General features: G+C 43.2%; 1 protein-coding gene across 2 annotated transcripts in view; it reads right to left on the reverse strand.

The window, feature by feature from the left end:
- Positions 1-19,524, reverse strand: part of LOC306977557 (MAGUK p55 subfamily member 7-like) — a 124,536-nt gene that overhangs the window by 16,004 nt on the left and 89,008 nt on the right. For both annotated transcript variants that reach the window (XM_079575935.1, XM_079575934.1), the window contains 2 exons: positions 13,136-13,306; positions 5,065-5,145 (listed from right to left, as the gene is read on the reverse strand). In XM_079575935.1, the coding sequence (XP_079432061.1) occupies positions 5,065-5,145; positions 13,136-13,306 (252 nt within the window). The remainder of the gene's footprint in view (positions 1-5,064; positions 5,146-13,135; positions 13,307-19,524) is intronic.

Consider the following 19,524-nt stretch of genomic DNA (forward strand, 5'->3'; position numbering starts at 1 on the left):
TTTACGGGGTAGAAAAGTAGCGCACGGCGTCCTGTCAGGTAATTGAGTTCTCGTTAACATCAAGCCACGGCGTCTATAAAGCTGAGAGTGTGTGTGAGACGGGAGGCGGGGCAGCGCGTGGAGGGAGCGTGTGAGGTAGAGTGAGGGGAAGGTGCTCAGAGAGGTCAGGGAACATGCCCAAAAGGTCAGAGGTTGTGAAAAAGCAAGCCAAAAGTAAACGGTTTGACAAGTGTAAGGCACTTGCAGAGGACTGTGGCAGGAGTACAGCCTGACAGAGACACTGCCCTCCATTGGCAAGTGACTTAGATAACAAAACAATGAGTTGTAGGAGACTTTATCTTGGAGACTTTGTGTCCTGTTCTCAAGAAGTCAGGTAGACCATTTATTTTGTTCCATTTCCAGAGTGATTCAGAACACATCCAGTTCACCTATGACTTTAATGTACTATCCTGATATGGGAAAGTTCAGTTGTTTTGTCCATAATTTGACACCCACATTACTAAACAATATGAATTATAAATATAAAAGGTAACTTTTCCCCTCTAGGTAAAGTCGTCCTCCGTATTTGTCCCATCTTTTTATGGGGCGGGGGTTAAAAATGTCTGGAGCAGCTTTAGCTCGGCTCATGTGCAGGTCATCAAACTATTCACACTATACTCACATAATATTTAACCTTCACCAGGCTTAGACTAAGAGCAAATCAGGACTAACCAGGACCAGACTAAATTGGACAAAATGAAACTTGGCATAAATATAATTGTGTTATGTATTGCAAAAAGCATGAATAAAATACTTGTTGCACATCCATTTTCTTGCTTGTTTTTTATTTATCGATGGAGTCTTTATACCGGCAAAAACATCAATAAACACAATTTGGCAGCCATGTTTCCATCAGTTAGCTCCAGGGCAGCTGTGGCTACAGGTGTATGGCTACTGAATAAATAATGATAAAAGTGCCTTGGGCGTTTTCAAAGGCACCGCGTTCCATAAAATCCTCTAAATAGGTTTTTATGAACTGTTTTAAGTCGAGTGTGGAAACTGCTGAAAATACATCGTCCATTTCAGCGTACACACATTTACTTCTGCGTGAACTCCAGTCATAGTGAAAGAACAGCAATATAAGCGAGCAAAAGTTCGAGGTCAATGGTTGGACAATGCAACTTTCCCAGTGCTAAATCTTTCATCCCTCGACAGCGAAGGCGAAATCACCGAGGCAGACTTTCCTCTCGTCTGCATGCTTGGTTTGGTGCTGCCGAGGCCTTGCCCCGGCAGTGCGGCCGTGCCTTCCCTCTCCGCTCTCCCACACTCGTCCTGTGGGCTCCATGGAAAACCAATGGAGTGATTTATACTAAGTGTCACCCGCTGGAGGGGGAGAGGCGGCCGTAAATCCAAATGTGGTGGAGAAGACAGTGAAGAAGATCAATGCCTCGCTGTCATCTGAGGCAGACGACAGTAGGAAAAACACGCGGGCACGGCCAGAGCGGGACAGGCGAATAATGTGCCTCTGTCTCCCATTCAGACTGAGGAGCAGTGCCCAGGACTCAACACTGGCTGTTGAGGTTACATGCTATAGCGGTACATATGACAAAAATACTGGCATTCTCATGGCTTTTGAGAGACCATGAGAATATCATGTTTAGTGACAGCGGAAGGAATAACATTGTAAAATAATGTCTACAATAAAATAATTGCAGATAACCTACAACACCCCATGACAGTCTGCTAAACCTAAAAAAAAAAGTCGTCACAAAAAAGGTCACAAGCTCTAATATTGGGTTGTAGTGCCTTTTGGCTTTTAAGCTGCATTCCCGGATTCAAAAAGCTTTTGCAATGTCAAAAGATCCATTGTTGTATTCATTTTCATGATGGGAGAGTGTGACCACTGGGCAAAGCCTTCTCCAGCACATCCCAACGATTCCCATATTTCAGCATTGTCATCTTGTAATATGCCCGCGCCATCAGGGAAGATGAAATCCATTGATGGAATAACCTGTCATGTTCAGTGGGCTGGTCTCATTCTTTGGGCGCATAGTGTCGCTGACACTGCAGCAGCCCCAGGTCTGAACACTGCCCCCTCTGGCAGGTGCGGGCAGTGTGTGTGGTCATGCAAAGTAAAAACAAAATAAAACAATAGCATTACCTATAAATAAGTGAGTAATGACACAAAATAGAAAAACTTGACTATGTGTTTTTTGTTTTTTTATTCTTCTTCCAACTATGCATGTCAGTCCCTTTAGACTCAATGGGCTCGATCTTGTGCATCAAAACGGAGACGATAGCGTGACATTTTGCGCTCAGTCGGGGCGCACTTTGTGATCTTGCCACTCCAGACTTGGCGCATTTAAGTGGGTTGAGACACACACATTTTCCTCCAACCAGATCGACTCCGCGTCCAGGAGAGTGGTTGTGTGGGAGTGGGGGGTGAACATGTGCTTTTGTTTTGCTTCGCGTTCACGCCGAGCACGGGCCGATCCGCGCCACAGCGGACGCTGTAGCTCTTTTTCTCTCGAGACGTGAACATCGTTTAGCTCACGATGGGGTAAATAAAGTTTTTAGTGCGACCTGTGAGAGCCTAAAAGGCTTAAGAAAGAACGCAAGACAGCGCAGTGTAAACGAGGAAGTGAATGTCAGCCGTGTTTCCATCAGTGCAGTCTCCTCCTCTTGTGACGCCCCCTCACAGGTGGCGGAGGCGAATGGCACATATAGCTCCGCCACTCGGAAAATAATTCGCCAAGATCTGGCCCAATGTCTCATTTGCAGGAGAGACGTGTTTCAAATGTGTCCATGAATATGAGCAGCTGAGGATCAAAAGAATATCATATCATTTATATCCATCATGTACAAAATCACCTCGATGCTAACACTTCAGTCTCACTGTGACCACCTGTCAGGAGCAGTGGGATCTTCAGCTATGCTCTATGCTCTGGAGCACCTAGCCAGAGGATTGCCCTATTGTGCATGTTTTGTGTGCTTTTCAAACTTTCTGCACATTTTCTCCATGTCGACTCTGACATATTGACATTGTGGAATCCTTCTTTCACTGCTCTCAGTTGACATCATTTTTAAGTGCGCACTGGTCAGAAAGCGTCTGGGCTGCATTAAACGCTGCAGCTCAGGTCACATTTGAAATCAATTAAGCCTCCCAGTGGAAAAAGTCTGCCACAGATTGCACTGTAATAAAAGCAACATTGCGAGTGTCGGCTCCGTGAAGCTAACAAATCCATTACAGCGCGTGGCATGTTACAAACACCGCAATTAATATCAGGGGACCCGAAATTTCCTTAAACCTATTTACAGTTTGACTTGAAGCCCCGCATGGCAACTCGCAATTACTGGTGCCACTGCCCAGTTCCCCGTGGAACGTGAAAGATTTATTTGTCTCAGCGGGTTGGCTGTGGCGACTGCTAAAAAAGTCTCAACGCATTTACACTGAATCAAGAGCGAGCGCATTGCCAGTGAAGCAGTGGAGCGGCACAGTCCATCTGTCCATCACTAGAACTGAAGGCAGGCCTAGTACCTGTCCACTTTATTAGGTACCTCTGCGCCACTCATATAAGACGAGACAATCACTTAGTGGAAATGGATGTGCAAGACTTAAAGGGACAGTATTATGCAAAACCTGTTTAAGCTTTTATCCGTGTTATAATGTTGATTCTCAAGACAAACGGTTTTGCTTCATCCATACCATGATTGAGTCATGTGAATATTCAGTCAGTTCCCTTCTAAATCCCTCAAAATACTTGCTCCCTGCCTGCTGATGGGATGCAACTCAGAACTCATTCTTATTATTATTTCAGCACTAATTTGCCTAAAGCTGGCAGCTTTAGGCATCTTTCAACTTAAATTGGACATGTCTTGCATAACTGAAAAACAATCTTTGGGTGCCTCAGCACTGATATATTACTTTTCTAATTTGAAACAATGCCACTGTAAAGATAAGACAATGACCCTGAAACACAGGGACAGGGGCAGGTGAGGAGTTTGTCTGGAAGAAGCTTTCATCATACAGCGTGGTTAGCAGCTTGGATTGGAGGACAGCGTTTTATATGACATGAAATGCATGAACCGAGGAAGTACATATCGAAGCTACTGCAGCATAAAAAGTGAACTGGAGAACCTGAGGATTACTCAGCACTCTTTTTGTCTCCTTTAATTCAAATCACTTTTTTCTTTGCCAGTCACAAAAATGTTAATTTAAAGCAAGATATCTATTTTCTTCAGACACTTTGGACCCCTGCTCTCGACACACTCTGGATCCTGGTCAAGGGTACCCAGCTGAAGGATTAGTATAACTGTCTTTCCAGATGCAGAGAGAACATGCATTCGAGACATGAAGCAAGAAGTGCCACAATAATCAAGTAATAAGAAATGCTCCGTTCATGACAGGATTAATCCCACTACTTGAGAAGATTTCATGACACCTTCAAAGGTCACATAACTAAAATGGTGGCTTGTAGCTTGGCTTTCTCATGGATCGAGCAGTGAGGTGCCCAAAGGCAGGTTCAAAAGCCACAATTATGTATGATATGTCCACTTTAATTAACTTCTATGAATCATGAAAAGTCCAATAAAGAAAACCCAGAGTGAGCGGGTAATCGAGACTCCCATCACTAACACTTCGAGAGGTCCACTCCGGCGTCACGACTAAACATTATTCAGCTTTAAGTGCTTCTGTTGATTTGTTGCTCCGAGCTCGCCGTGGGCCGCCGTGTGTCGGAATCTGATCTGGCATGGAGCGCACTTCTCTGGGAATGTGTTTGCCTGGTCCCTGTGGAGGTTGTTCTGGAGTGTGAACGGATGCAGACAAGGAGGCAGTCAGCAGAGATTCCCCTGACGACCCAGCTGGAGGGCCCGGTACGGAGAGAGACATGGACCAGACCTGCGCTCACAGTGCACCACTCGGAGCTAAAAACATCCACAACTCAGACTTTGTGTTTCAGTTTGTTTACAAAATATCGTCTAGGCAAGTTTCTTATCTTAGTGTGTGGATAAGGCTGTTAAAACTGTTTAAACAGAAGCTAATATCACTGAATGCATCTGGTGAAGTGAGGAGAGAGGACTTACGGGGAATGGTGACACTGAAGTGCTGTGGGTCTGAGATGAGCAGTTTCCTCTTCAGAGCGTTCATCCCCACTCCAGTGGGACCTGCCAACACACACACAAGCACATGTAATGAACTCCTCAGTGTTATATTAGTCAACTTTAAGAGCTCTTAACCTGCCTTTATCATGCTGTTTTATATTTTACCTACTTTGAGCTGAAACAATACTCACATTTTTCTCTCAAAGTGATAAAAAGCAGAACAAAACAAACAGTTCGTAGGATGCACTCCTAGTGATTTAAAAAGGCTCAACAACTGAATCTGTGTCACCTGAAGCTTCATTAGGACACAAGCAAAAGTTAAATTGTATGGACACATCATTCCTCATTTGAAAGCGAAGAACAAAATTTGAGCTTTGACTACTGGAGGCTGCTCTAGCACTAATCATGACCTGATCACGGGACAGCGGCCGGGATTGTGGATGTAGTATGTTCATTTCCCAACTGGTTTTAGCCTTTGAATCTGGGAGAGTATGGCTACAACAAGTGAACATGACCCTCAGATCTGGGGACATAGATAGTTTCATAAACATGACCTAAGAGATGACCTGATGAAGTGTCTGTAAATCCACCTGCTCTTTTCACAGTGAAAAAGACAAATGAAAGTTCACTCTATTGCAATCAATGCACCACATCTCACAGTTATTTTAAGTGCACTTTGAAAAAGGTCGGGCCACACTCAAAAGCCAAAGCACAAAGAATCGATTAAGGCTTTTCTTCCATTTTTCCATTCCAACTGAACTGTACACTGTGTTCAGACGCATGTCACTTACAAACTCGCATCTGGGATTTCCATTAGTTACAAAGCTATCGACTGTATAAGAGCGGCTGCCTTCCACTTGTATTAAGACCGCCTCTGTTCATATGTGATACCAGACAAACATGTCAGTCTGTGTGTCTTTGACTCAAATGATTCTGTCTAAAGCCAGACTCTGTGTGAGCTAATAGGAGGCACAGTCATGCTAATCTGACATCAGTGTTAAAGGTCCTAGAACTAGGATTTTTAGACACTTTAGCATGAATATTTCACTCTTAATTTACTTATAACAATGCATGGAAAACAGCTCAAAGTGATCCAGCCCGAGCTGGCTCTCAGTATGCAAAAGGCCTGAACTTCTTGAATTTCTTAAGCATAATAACATCCCTGGCCACAAAGTTTACCACTAAAATAAGAATATCAAGCTTTGTTATTCTAAAACTAAGGCCCTGTACCATATCTTTCCCCATTTTCAAACAGAAGCCAGTTCAGCTTCAGTTGTTAGCTATGGTCCAAACTCATCCCTAACTTTCCAAACACATTATGAACAATCCGTAATCTTTGCGTGAAAGGGTTTATAAGCAAGTTTTACACCTTCCAAGGAACAGAGCAGCACAGTAATGTTTACAACTGCCAAGCTAATTGTTTATAGCTCATTCCAGGTTTACAGTCGCTACACTCACTACACACACTGCGCTCTAGGGATGCACAATATTGAAAGAAAACTTGCAATATACAATATGGGTCAGGTATGCAATACTGTGATAACAATATCAATATTTTACAGGTTTCATTCAATTTATACAGAAAGTTATTTGTTTTTAGAACATTATAAGTTCCACTGTTTTTTGTTTTTTTTAAAGCTCTCAGACAGAAGACTTTAGAGATTCGCGAGCTATTGTGGCTTCTTACAATACAGATATTGCATGTCATGTCAATATCAAAGTGTAAAAGGTGAGAGTGGATGGTACGCAGTATTGTAGCGTACATGAGCCGGGCTGAGATTCCTCGCATGCCGAGCGTTCTGGCCAGGCTCTACAATCACATCAAACTACTGGAGAGCAACGGGTCCAGGCAGATGTGTTTAGCAGGCCGCGGACGGACAATGGGTTCACTCAGCGAGGTGGAAAGAGGGATGAGGGATCGAGGGAGGGTTTAGGACAGAGAAAGTGCTGCAGCGTTCTCCAGTGCCTTTCTCCACATTTCATCAGCTCTGTCCAGGGAATACAGGTGGAAAGGTCGTATTCTTGTTAGAAAGTTTGAATTTATGTAACAGGTGGATAAAAGACTGGGCCATCGAGCACTGTGCAATGGACTGTGTCTGTTGTCTCTTTGTGGATGCCCCGGCTTTCTAGGCAGAAAAGTGAAGCTAATTATTTCATCTCTCCAGATCAACCATCTCTCCACATTGGTTGACATACGCAATTCCTACAAGGGATTCTATTCATTAATGTGAGTAATGAAGCGAGTGAAGATGAGAAGGCATAATGTTACAGATGAGACATTCCCATCAATGTCTTTTACATTTTCAAAATATCATCCATCCATCCATCCATTTTCTTCCGCTTTATCCGGGGCCGGGTCGCGGGGGCAGCAGTCTCAGCAGAGATGCCCAAAATATCATAAAAGGAAAAAAGGCCACAGCAAAGGTTTGGGCCCTGCAGAGTTGATATCTCATAGTTGCCCAATATGGCAGTGTAGAAGTATCACAGCTTTCAACAGGCAGCCAAGAGTCTTTCAATTCTAGTTGTGCTTTCTTCCTTACAAATATCTTCCAGAGCTAAGAGATTTGTGGGCTCTTTGAAGATCCATCTAAGGTTCTTCCGATCACGGCAAAACCTTCAGACTGCACCTCTTGATTGTGAATTTTGAAGTTTGTTTACGATCATAACCCGTTGTTGAAGCCATCTGCTTTTTAACCTCAGCTTTTTCCACAGATGGTGTTTTCCTTCAGAATTCGATGGAAATTAATTGAGTCCATGTTCCCCGTGCCACTGACTGGGATGATGGATCCACCCCCATGAAGCTTAACAGTTTTTTGTGCTTCTTTTTCTCCAAACGGACTGCGATTCATTGTTACATTTTGTTATGCCTAAACCTTTGCATGCCACTGTTGAACGTCTTGCTACAAGGTGTAAACTCTGCGGTGTGCCAAATATTTTTCCTTGGCGTTTTTTTATGACAATAAAACCTGATTTTTTTTTATGTTATTGGAATGTCTCCTCTGTAACTTTTGGAGAACATTTGATGAGATGGAATTCACCTTGAGGTTTTCCTACAACAAACTGAACAAACTTTGACACAAATTTCAAGAAGCATGCAACAGTCTGAACAGGCGACATGAAAGACCCTTTGACAAATTGACACCCTCCGAGACGTGCTCGGCCATGTTCAGATCTATGCTCACCGGCTGGAAGTGATAAAGCCACTCTCTACTGCTCTCACCCTGCCAAGCATTCCGTGGTTGTCTCACATAAACAAGCCCGAGTGAAGACAGCCATCAATCTGTGCAGCAAAAGGACTTTTCCACCAAAAAGTCAGTAGCAGTCCGCAGTCGTGGGGCTCAAACGCCTGTGATTTATAAGGACCAGGAAGTGTAGGAATGTGGCGGCGCGGTTCGAACAGTACCGCGGGGGCAGGAGGTGGCAGAGCGTGCTAATACATGCTTTTATATGAGGCCTATCCAACAGGGTTGGCTCGGCTTGATCCGTGCGGGACAGAAGTGCGCTGGCGTACCCAGGGGACCAATGAGGACGCCTCTCATGGGGCTAGTAAAACCATTCTCAGCTTGTTCAGGGGCCCGCAGAACATTTGGGGATATCAGTGACGCATGGTAATGGGCCCCCCTCAAAGACAAAGCCACACTGTGGAACATTCCAAGTAACAAGTTGCTTTGATACCAAACATGACCAACCATATCCAAAGTTCTAATCTAATTTACAGTTGTGTTCAAATGTTTGCATACCCCGGCAGAATTAATTTTTTTTGGAGTATTTTTCAAAGGATATGAAAGATAACACAACAAGTTTTCGCTCATAATTAGTGGTTATGTGAAGCCTTTTATGCCTCTTTTAAAATCATAATGAAAAGAGAAGGTACCACAATGACTCTGATCAAAGTTTACATACTGTATTGCTCCTTTAACATCAGTGGCAGCTTGGATTCATTTGTGGTAGTTGTCGATGAGGTTCTTTATTGTTTCTGATGGTACAGAGGCCCATTTTTCTTGGCCTCCAGTTCCTATAAGTTCCACGGCTGTCTTGCATGAACTGCAGGTTTGAGCTCTCCCCACAGTGGTTCAATGATATTGAGGTCAGGAGACTGAGATGGACACGAACGGGACCTTCACATTATTCTGCTGGAGCCAGTGGCAACAGCAAACTACCTCCATATTTCACAGTAGGTATAGTGCACTTTTTTGTTGTTAACAAGGCCAATGATGGCCTATAATGAAATTCTACCAAGGTATGTAAACCTTTGAGCACAATGTAGTTAGCTGGGGATGACGTAGGGCATTCTAATCATTCTAAAGTCCTAGTCAGCAATTAAACAAATGTTTTACATACATTTCAGTGGAATCTTTTAGAATTGAATATTGTACTATTTTCCGCTTTCAGAGAAACAAGAGGACACCCTGACAATACAGTGTTTATCTCTTCTGTCGCTACTATCCCGCCATGTTTGATTGTGTTGCTCTGCCTTTATCACACCCTCTGATTAGCTACCAGTCATAAGTGAAGCTTCACTGGGCTTCATGTCCAGACTACTCTCCCATTTAGAATAAATAGAGGAGAGGTAGGGTAGCTAAAATGTTTACTTAAGAAAAATATTGCTTCAAAACAATTTGGAGAACTAAGCAACTATTTGAGCTGTTTCAGTGTTGACGCAAAAGCACAGGCAACACACCATAAAACACTATAAAAATAGTTTCTTTTTTACAACAATCACACCTGAAGTGAAATTAAAGCTTGTATTTTATTTATTTTATTTATATTTATTTATGGATTGGATGAAATGTTACGCATTGTGGCTTTGAGACCAACTTTGAAGTATTAACTCCATGTGACTGTATCCAGACTGCACTTCTCATTCTCATTTATTCATTTTCTTGTAGCAGTTTGGGAAAATAGGAAAACAGCAGCACAGGGTCGTGTAAAGCTCTGTAAAGTCCCCGGGAATTGGCTCCAATTAGCAATTGTGAATTCAATTCAATTCACATCAACATTGCTATTGTTATTAGTAAAAAAAAAAAAATCATTTGAACTTGTTGACCTGAAATCAGTGTACACCGATAAGTAAAGTTTATAAAATATTATTATGTCCCTGGACTTGTTTACTCAAAAGCAACCTCACATTCCTCCTCTAAAGCAATAATGAACATCCACACAGAGGAGACGCATAAGAAATATCATAAAAATGACAATAAAACAGTGCATAGACCAAATATCCCATGTACTGTAAAAGTGAGTTTGAAAGCTGATTGTGAGTGTTTTCCAGTGGCAGACTCCAGCAGGTCTTTACGAGCAGATCACTGCGGCGCGCTCTGACCGTCTGACCCTCAGCCTCTACCACACTTGGTGCATTAACAACACTGGTACAACAACTACTTCGTAAATGTGTTCTCTCCATTAGGGCCGCCATAACTCCGCTGGTGTCAGGGAAAGGTTTTGGCGTTTACCGTTGTTTGTGTGTTTGGCCTCCCTCTGTCTGTCTGTGTGTGTAAAAGTGTCAGACTCCATCAGCGTTATCATTAGAGTCCATACAGTGCTAAACTCTCTTTGGACTTGTGCGGATTATTTCAATATATTACAAAATATAGTTTAGTTTCACCAATTGCACTAGAGACAATTACCAAATGAACTCTCCTTTTACCCTTAAATATTTATCTTCTATCTAATGCTTCATTTTTCAGCATGGAATACTTTGTGTTACCACTAAAATGTGATTATATGACACGTTTGTACAAAGCAGTGAGGTCAGCTCTGTTCTCCTGTAACCGAACACACTGAACAAGACTCAAATGTGCTGAAGGCGACGTTAATGTATGCTCTGAATGTCTATAAAAGGACCTCCTGGAGATGGACGTATGGCAGCTCTGAGGATATAAAGTGTGGTTACTACATTGCAGCGCTGTAATGTAATGTAATGTTTGCATTTGTGGTCGCGTTACGGCCTCGTCTGGCCTCGCGCTCGGATGCTGCACGCCTCATATGCTGCGCTATCGCTGTCCAGAAGCAAGACTTTGGTTTTCTAAATAACAGCTTCCATATTGCCTTTTTTGTTTTAAAATCCTGGCCGTGGAATTTCACTTGTTATACCTTAAAAAGTGTTTGAAAATGATGACATTTGAAGTTCTTTCACTCGAGTTTTTGAACATAGTTGCCTGTCTACTGAGAACAGATGAAATGGAGAACAATAACACTGCAAACTCGAAAGGACAAATGTTACCTGAACAGAGCATTAGAACTTGCCTAAAAACTGCACAATACAAAATGAAAAGAAATCACAGATGAGACGAGAAATGCTCCCTCTCTTCTGGAACTAAACAGTCAGGACTTTTGGTAACTTTACCATCCTTAAATACCATCACTTAAACAATTAAGACTAAAGGCAGGTGCAAACAACGGGTGAAGTCTGACAGTAAAGTAGAACTCACTTATTGAAATACAATACTGAAAACCAGCCTTGTGAATGAGCTACAAAGCCCCGTCTGTATCTGTGCATATACACTGTATATATCTACCTCCATGTTTTCTGATTTTCCTCCCCACGTTTCCCCAGCTGTTGTAAATGTAAATTCCATACTGTATGTGAAGCAGGAGAACAATGTGTGAGAGCAGAGAGCTACAGAAAGCGCAACATAAAGCAGATCAGTCCCTGGGACTCCGCTCGGGCCCGAGTGAGCGTTCGTCGTCCTCCAAATGATGCAGGACAATTGAGCGTATTTACATTAGGCTGACAGGACGTCCTCTGTGGAAGCTCGCCTAATTACAGGCCGCCTGATCACGGGCCGGGCTGCGTGTGGCGTTCGAGTGCACCAAGGCCGACCGGAACATTCGCAGACTTGTTTAGACGACAGAATATGCAACACGGCTTTCTCTTCCACTCTGGTTCCTGATTAGTGAAACTAGACAGGATGATGAACTTTTACATTTGTCTCCATAAGAGGCTTTTCATTTCACTCTTGCGACATCATCTCCACTTTAGTAGCTCCTACAGACTCCAAACTTTCCAGTGTGGGATTTAACAATATTTTCAAGGTTTTTTTTTTCACAGGGATTTCATAATATCAAATTCCCAGCCTGATTTATTGAATTTTTAACCACAAAAACAAGGCAAAATTTGAATTTTTTCAGATTTTTTTCTCTTTTAAATGGCTTATTCAAAAACTAAACAAGATTCAAAACCCCAAACTTACCTATTAATATCACTAATCTACAGAAACAGTCTCACTTGCTCTGTTTTGCCTTAAATCAATTAGAGTTTATATCATCATATCGTACCAAGAAAAACTACAGGCTGAAACTAACCAACGCGGCACCCTCTTTATCAGGCACAGCAGTTGTACTAACTCCACTTCTGCACCTGGCTTAGAGACCGCTGGCAGCAAATGAAGCCCAGCTCTGCTACACACATTTCAATACTTTGGAGGCCTATTAAACCGGCGTTAACAATCGAATCAGCTCTGAATATTAGCGGCACATGAAGCGATGGAAAAGGGTCTGATTAGAATGAGCGCTGCAAATGAAAGTCTAATTTTAAAAAGGTGTGATCGTGGGACTTGGGGTCGTGGCAGGGCAAGGGCTGGGTCACCCGAGGCTAAGACGCTCTGAATCACTGATTGGATCGTGTGTGTCAGCGCGGTGGAAAGGAGCGATTTTATTAAAATCTATGCCGCGTCGGGGCCAAGTCTGACAGTTGCAGAGTTCCAGAGAGCTGTGTGTGAGGTGGAAGGTGAGGGAAAGCGAAGCGGAGCAGTGACAGTCAAATGGAGTGGATGAAAGCATGTCGTTTTGTCACCTTGTAGAGCTAATGGAGCTTGAAGTGTCTTATATTCCTTTATTATTGTCATTGCAGCCTGTCCAAGCACAGTTTGGCCAGACGACTGGAGTGGAGAGAGTCAGGAACCTCTTCAGGGATTGGACCTAATTTACGTGTTTTTGGTTAATGAGGAAATGCAGATCAATCCAGATGCAAGGAAATGTTGCAAACTCCACACAAAAACAATGAAACCCAACTGCCCTCTATGGCTTGTGTTGGTTGATTGATCGATCTTACCCACAAGTACGACCAGCCGGTGCCTGGCTCCACTGGGCCGGCGGTACTGCGTCACCTCCTCGTACGTGGGAACATCAGCAGTGTCGTACAGCTCACTCTTCTTACACTCGTACATGGACTTGTTGGTTTTCTTGTCTCTTCGACTCAGACGGAAGCTCCTCCTGAAGCCAGCTGCAGACAAGGCAAACCGAAGAGAATACATTAATCCAGCTGTGAATTTGTAAATCAGAAGTTAGAGGAACACTTTTGGACCGGTGTGGGGAAACGGTTTGGTTTGATAAACACTCAGCTCAACAATCAAATGAAACACTGCATTAGTAACATACATGCTAAAATACATGTGAAACCCCACATAGTGCATGTAGGCCCAATGTGGGGCTCAAATTTACAAAACCACAATGTTCCCCTGTATGAGCGAGACCTGTACTATGACAGCGATCCGTTCTGGAGGTGAGAGAATGACCCTGCCGTCTCCAACAGTTTCCTCACTTTTTCCCCCAGTGACATTTGGCTCCAGCCAAATCTGAGAAGGAGCTGAAGGTTTGAGAAAATGTGTGCACTAAAGTTTTCACCACTTTTATTACTTTTAATCAAGACACAGTATTGGTGGTACAATAAAATCCATTCTATTAAGAACCACAACTCCACGGCTGTACGCCTTTCCAGCTTGTTCTCAGCAGGTCCACATCAGCCATCACTTTTACAATCGAGCAGGCCTTTACTCTGATTTACAGTTTGAGGCCAGAATTAAGTCCACAGGGCTGTTCCATGAAACAATCATACTCCATAAGCTTGACTCATTTGGATACAAGCATGCAAAGAATCAAGGCAGGGTGGCAATAAGACTTAAACTATTGCGCTACTACCACCCTGTCCTTAATTTATGTTTAGACACAAAGCCCTCCACACTCAGAAGGTTTGAGCATGAACTATTGTGGGAGTCCGGGCTATAAGGGCACTCCCCTCCAGTCACAGGTGGCGTCCAAATCTTTGGGCACCCACTGTAAAAAACATACATTTATGGTCACAGTAATGTCTGGTTACAGTAGGAATGGTGTTCAGCAGAAACATTTTTTTTGGGGGGTTGCAGGTGACAGGAGTCTAGCACAGTATCTTAAAATTCTTTAGTCTTTTAGGAATATGACATTAATTTAAATCCAGGACTGTCAATATGGAACAGACCATATAATGTGTCTTTTATTATCACTACAATGGAACTGCTTTCATATTACAATCATGTTGCCAGTTTTAGTGCCTCATTAACCAAGTATATAACAGAAAATGGATAGCCAAATTAAAAGAGCGAGAAGGTGAAAGTTCAAAACAGTCAGACTTGAATAAAGACGCTCACTCTCTGTAACCTGTTTGGTATTTCCACATTTCACAGGGATATACCCAGTTTAATCACGGCTAATGATAACCTATACAAACTCTTTTTTCCTTCCTTTGTAATGAGCAATAAATGAAGTAACGAAAAGCCTGGACATACGATCCTGGATGGCACAGTGGATTAAGGAAACGTGAAAATGACTGCGCTGAGATGAATCAGATGCCGTTACCTTCCTATTTTCCACCGCTCTTCTGTGATTGCCTCAGCTCGGCTTTCCAAACCCGGCCGTAATAAGCGGCTGAGTTACAAATGCGAGGATCTGAGTGATTTTGCATACACATATCCGCACGCGCCGCAGATCGTGTTACGCCCGACATTTGGTCGTTTCCACTGTGGGCACGCCGCGTCTCGGGAGCCCCGTGCCAGTTAGCGGTGTGGTTAATCCTCCTTCAGCACCTCACCTCCTCGCAGTGGAAAACACACATCAAAGAGCCACCGCGTGCGCAATAAACAGAGGTGGTCATGGCCAAGGGAAACCAGGAGAACAATATGGCCGATCATTTATCACAAGACAAACACACTGCAGCTAATTAGGCATTACTAATTCTCCCGGGGTCATTCATCCAGTGTGTCGGCTGCTAGGCTCGTTGTCAGAGTCAGCAGGTGCTTTCATGCACTTGAAAATCTACCACGTTCTCCGAACTGCAGGACTCATTTACTTCCAATATAGAAGTGTATAGAAGTATAGAAGTATTGCACAGAGTAGGAAATAAGGGTGGCTTAATTCATCTTTGAGGAACACAATGGAGTCAACTGAATTAATGGTGTCTTACATTGGAGTCTGGACCCAAACCTTCAGTTTTGAGAAATTAGAATCGAATCTATGTCAAATATTGTTCTAGAAAATCTTAATTAACATTGAAATTATACTAGAGTACTTTTCTGTCAGGTTGGAGAATGTTAATGATGTGTGGGTTCTCACAGAAAATGTTGGGAAGCACTGAACTAAATCAGTGGATGGACACACACAATCTCCCATTAATTGTTAAAACAACGGTCTTAGACCTCAACATTGCACACCAGAAAAGCCTATTGACGGCTTGAACACCTGAGTGCAGTAAAGTGTGCACAAACACTCGCTATGACAAGATACACAATAAATCAACTGATAATGTGTAGCGCTCATGCTAGCCCACTCTCTGGTCATATCCTACAGCTGCGTTGGGAAACGAGCGCAAACAGGAGAATAACCTGCCCACGAACATCCTGAGACTCCACTGTGACCCCGCGCCGTAAAAGAGAACATAAAGACAGAAAACAGAGGAGTAAAGACAAATGTCCATAAAAACACAGATGAGGCCGAGGAAAGAGGAGACGCCTGAGAACATACAGCCCTTCCAGACGTCAACGTGTAGGCGACCAGTCACATGACCGCTCAGGAACAGATGATGGGGACCCATCACAGTTGATGTGTGCAGTGGGAAAGAGTTGAAGCCATTATCAATCTCCTGATGTAAGGCTCCTGCGTTTGCAGAGGAGGAGCGTGGAGCAGGTAGAACCAAAATACACCTTCTGCCCCAAAAGGTCACCACCAAATACAGGTCACACACTCTAATATTTGGTTGGACCACCTTTAACTCTACAATGCACACAATGTGGAATTGTTTGGATAAAGAACCACTCACCCATTTACACTCTCATTGACCATGTTTACTGATTGAAGCCAACCTTTGTGTCAGTGAACGCTCAAGCAACTGACCGACTGCCATCCAAAACAAACGTATGATCTAAATGCTAAAACCCAAACTTCAGTCTCCAATGCAAGCCCAAATTAGTGCTGGTGCTGACCTCCATTTAATTCTGGATGGTCTTTGCTTTCAGCTGAGGCGGGCCCACATATACTATTGAGTGTAAATAGGTAAACTTGCTTTAGATATGTAAGGACCACACTGCCAGTAACCATGAAAGAGTTAGTTTCCTACGGCTCCACACACATCAGAGTCATCCTCCTTTTGTTTTCAATAACCAGAGCTGGAAGCAAATCAAGTAGAAAATTCTTTGTTGAAATCCAGGTCGACCACTCACTGTGCCTCCTGAAATCTGGAGCGCTTTAACTTTATAATGAAAGCATAAATTCGATTTTTTTTCCCTTCTACATTAATACAACCAAATCTTAACTCCAGGCTGACTTGGAGCTCGAACAAAATGTAAAATCCAATAAGAAAATCAAGAATGAAGCCCAAACTAGAAACTCCAACTCAGTTAAAGCTGAAGAGAGGGGCATCTGGAACATCGATCATGTGTCCACCACCAGCAACATCCAACCGAACGGAGAAGTGACATAAAACGCTCCGGCTGTTTCTCCAGACCAATAATCTATGGGATATAGTGACCCAGATTGAAAATTAATGTGTTGTGTTTGCATGTAAAATCAACTTTCTAGGCCTTCCATCCATAAAAAGGTTTTGCAACTTGACTTTGGCATTGTTTTGCAGCGTCTTCTCCTCGGCTGATGAGAGAAGCAGGAAAGCCGGCACTTAGCCTCACAAATCCTGGCTTAAAAAGAGATTCTTGGCACGTCGATGGCAGCGTCAAGGACTTTTTAGCAGAAGACCAGCGCGCACCAGTGTGTATTTAAGTGGCTTTTTCACCAGCGCATTAGAAATCAGACATCATGACATTCTCCGCAGCCTGGAGCGCAGTGGGATGAGATGGAGGGGAAAAACAAATGCCTGCTCCACACAAACGGACCCCTGGCAGCCAGAGGCCAGAGCAGTGTTCCATGGTATAAGCCTGTAACAGTATGTTTGGGGTAGCACGCTTCCAGCGCCGTGTGGAAACTGCACAGACGGCGGCCTCAGCACAGATGATACAATGTTTGAATGTAACAATGTGCCCAAGAAGAAAAATATAGAGCGAAAGGGAATATTTTATCATTTTATCAGTTGTTTTTCAGTATAATCCTTTCTTAAAGCAAGGATTGCAAGGATTAAAACAAAATCGAGATCATAGAAAATAGCATCATGTACAGAGAACCTTTCCTGGTCCACAAACACTTCATCTCCGGCTAAAAAAGGACAAGCGTCTATACTTTCTCCGCAAACTGAGACGAGCGAAAGTCCCAGCTCCCATCATGTGCACGGAAGACTGTGTGGCACAGTGAGTGCTCATGGGAGTATCCTCTGTCAATCTGCTACACCTTTAGTAAAACAGACTGTGGTAATGTGGCAGCCATGTCTCAAAGAAAGACGGTTTCGAAAACATGTGCAACAGGCTTATGCTCTAGTTCTGAGCATTAATCTACTTCAAGATCTGGAGAAAGGTCCCCTTGTTCATCTTCACTCCTGTCAGGTTGGGGGACGGGCCAAATGCAGAGGTTCATAAAGTGTGCTTTACTGCAAAAAATTAACCTTGACACTGCCCAATCATGCATAGTATGTTCTCCTCACTGTAGGCTCCTGGTGTTGTGTCTACTCTGTGCTGAATGTTGATCTGCATTTGCCTCGTCATCCTTCTTTCAAATGTTACAATGTTCAACCACAAGCTGTAAACCAGTGTGAGGCTTCCCTAATCCTCAGCTGCCATCGCCACTATATTCCACTGCAGTCATCTTCATCAGGCCTCAGCAGAGTAGGTACAGAGTGACATGCCGTCTTTCCAAATCTAAGAGGCATTAATGTTTTGCGGGTAATCCTGCACATTCAGTCCGTCTCCTTCTGAGTAGCTTAAAACAATTGTCCCCACATGCTGATGTCATGAGGTGGACTTCCTCTGTCTTTACGCCTTCACTGGACTCTCATTATTTTACCGATCAATCTGCCTCCATAAGCTTGTTACGAGGTCACAACAATCGTCTTGAACCTTTTAACACTGCATTACTCCTCTCCTAACTGGAGTTGTACTCTCAGAGAAGAGTAAATTACGGTCACCAATTACATTTGCTAAAGAGACTTTTTTTTTACCAGCCCCTATAGAGCCAGAAACAACATTTTCTATTTATAAAATGGAACAGTGTTTTGCAGATCCATTTTCCTCTTACATTAAAGCTTCATTTGAATAAATATAATTCTATCCTATTAACTCTGTCCATCATCTGTGTCGAGCATAGCATGTAAAACCATAAACTGGCAATGTCCAACAAAACTATGAACAAACTATGAATGAACATAATGAAAATATAGATTAAACTGACCTTTATGAGCCAGATGAGAGCTCAGAGTTCAATTGGTGATCATTGGTACTATACAAACGTATAAAACATTAACTTCAAGGGCTAATGTCCAAAATATGTGTGTAGGCCCTTTAACAAAGCATATGTGCAATGGTACATTTTGAATGATTATTCTTTCATCATTTATGCTAATAGAGTAGGTATAGAGAGTTTGTAGCTGCACCAAGATTTGAGCTACGTCTTGGACAAAAAAACAAACGCGTCCCCTCTAAACTGACACTGGTGTGATTTGTATTCCCAGTGGAACTATAAACCCTGTACTTCTCATATTAAGTTGTAAATAGTGTTTGGCTAAAAGCTGATCTCTGGGCGCGAGCACAAGCCCAGTGAAGGTTAGCTCCTGGCAGCGGCATGCGCAGACGTTGCATCACTGAGAGAAGCATGAAGGAAAAACAAACCGAATACGAAGGACAGCGGCGGCCCGCCTCAGCGCCCGCTCCCGTTTCCTCCGCAAACTCGGGAGCAGTGCAAAGGCATCTGCGGAGTCTAAGGTTTCAGGCTTTTTTAGGGGCGGCCAACTTTAAATCATACAACCACATCCAACGTATTCATATTTAGTCCTGTTGCACATCGTCTTGGAGCTTCTGAGCTGTGGACATCGTCAGGGCAGTGTTCCCGGGCAGTGAAAGCATGTATTCAGGAGTTTTGGTCATCAACTTAAGTGGTTTGTGAAGTTATGTTGATAGAGCATCGCTGGCTGATCCGAAGGTCATTGTGTCCATGGGCAAGACACTTCACCGACTTTCCCTCAGTTCCATGCAATCTGGCATATGAATTTGAGTGTGTTTGTGAGAACTAATGTGGGTAAATGGATGCAAATTACCGAAA

Source organism: Gobius niger (assembly GCF_951799975.1).
Source record: "Gobius niger genome assembly, chromosome: 18".
NCBI lineage: Eukaryota > Metazoa > Chordata > Actinopteri > Gobiiformes > Gobiidae > Gobius > Gobius niger.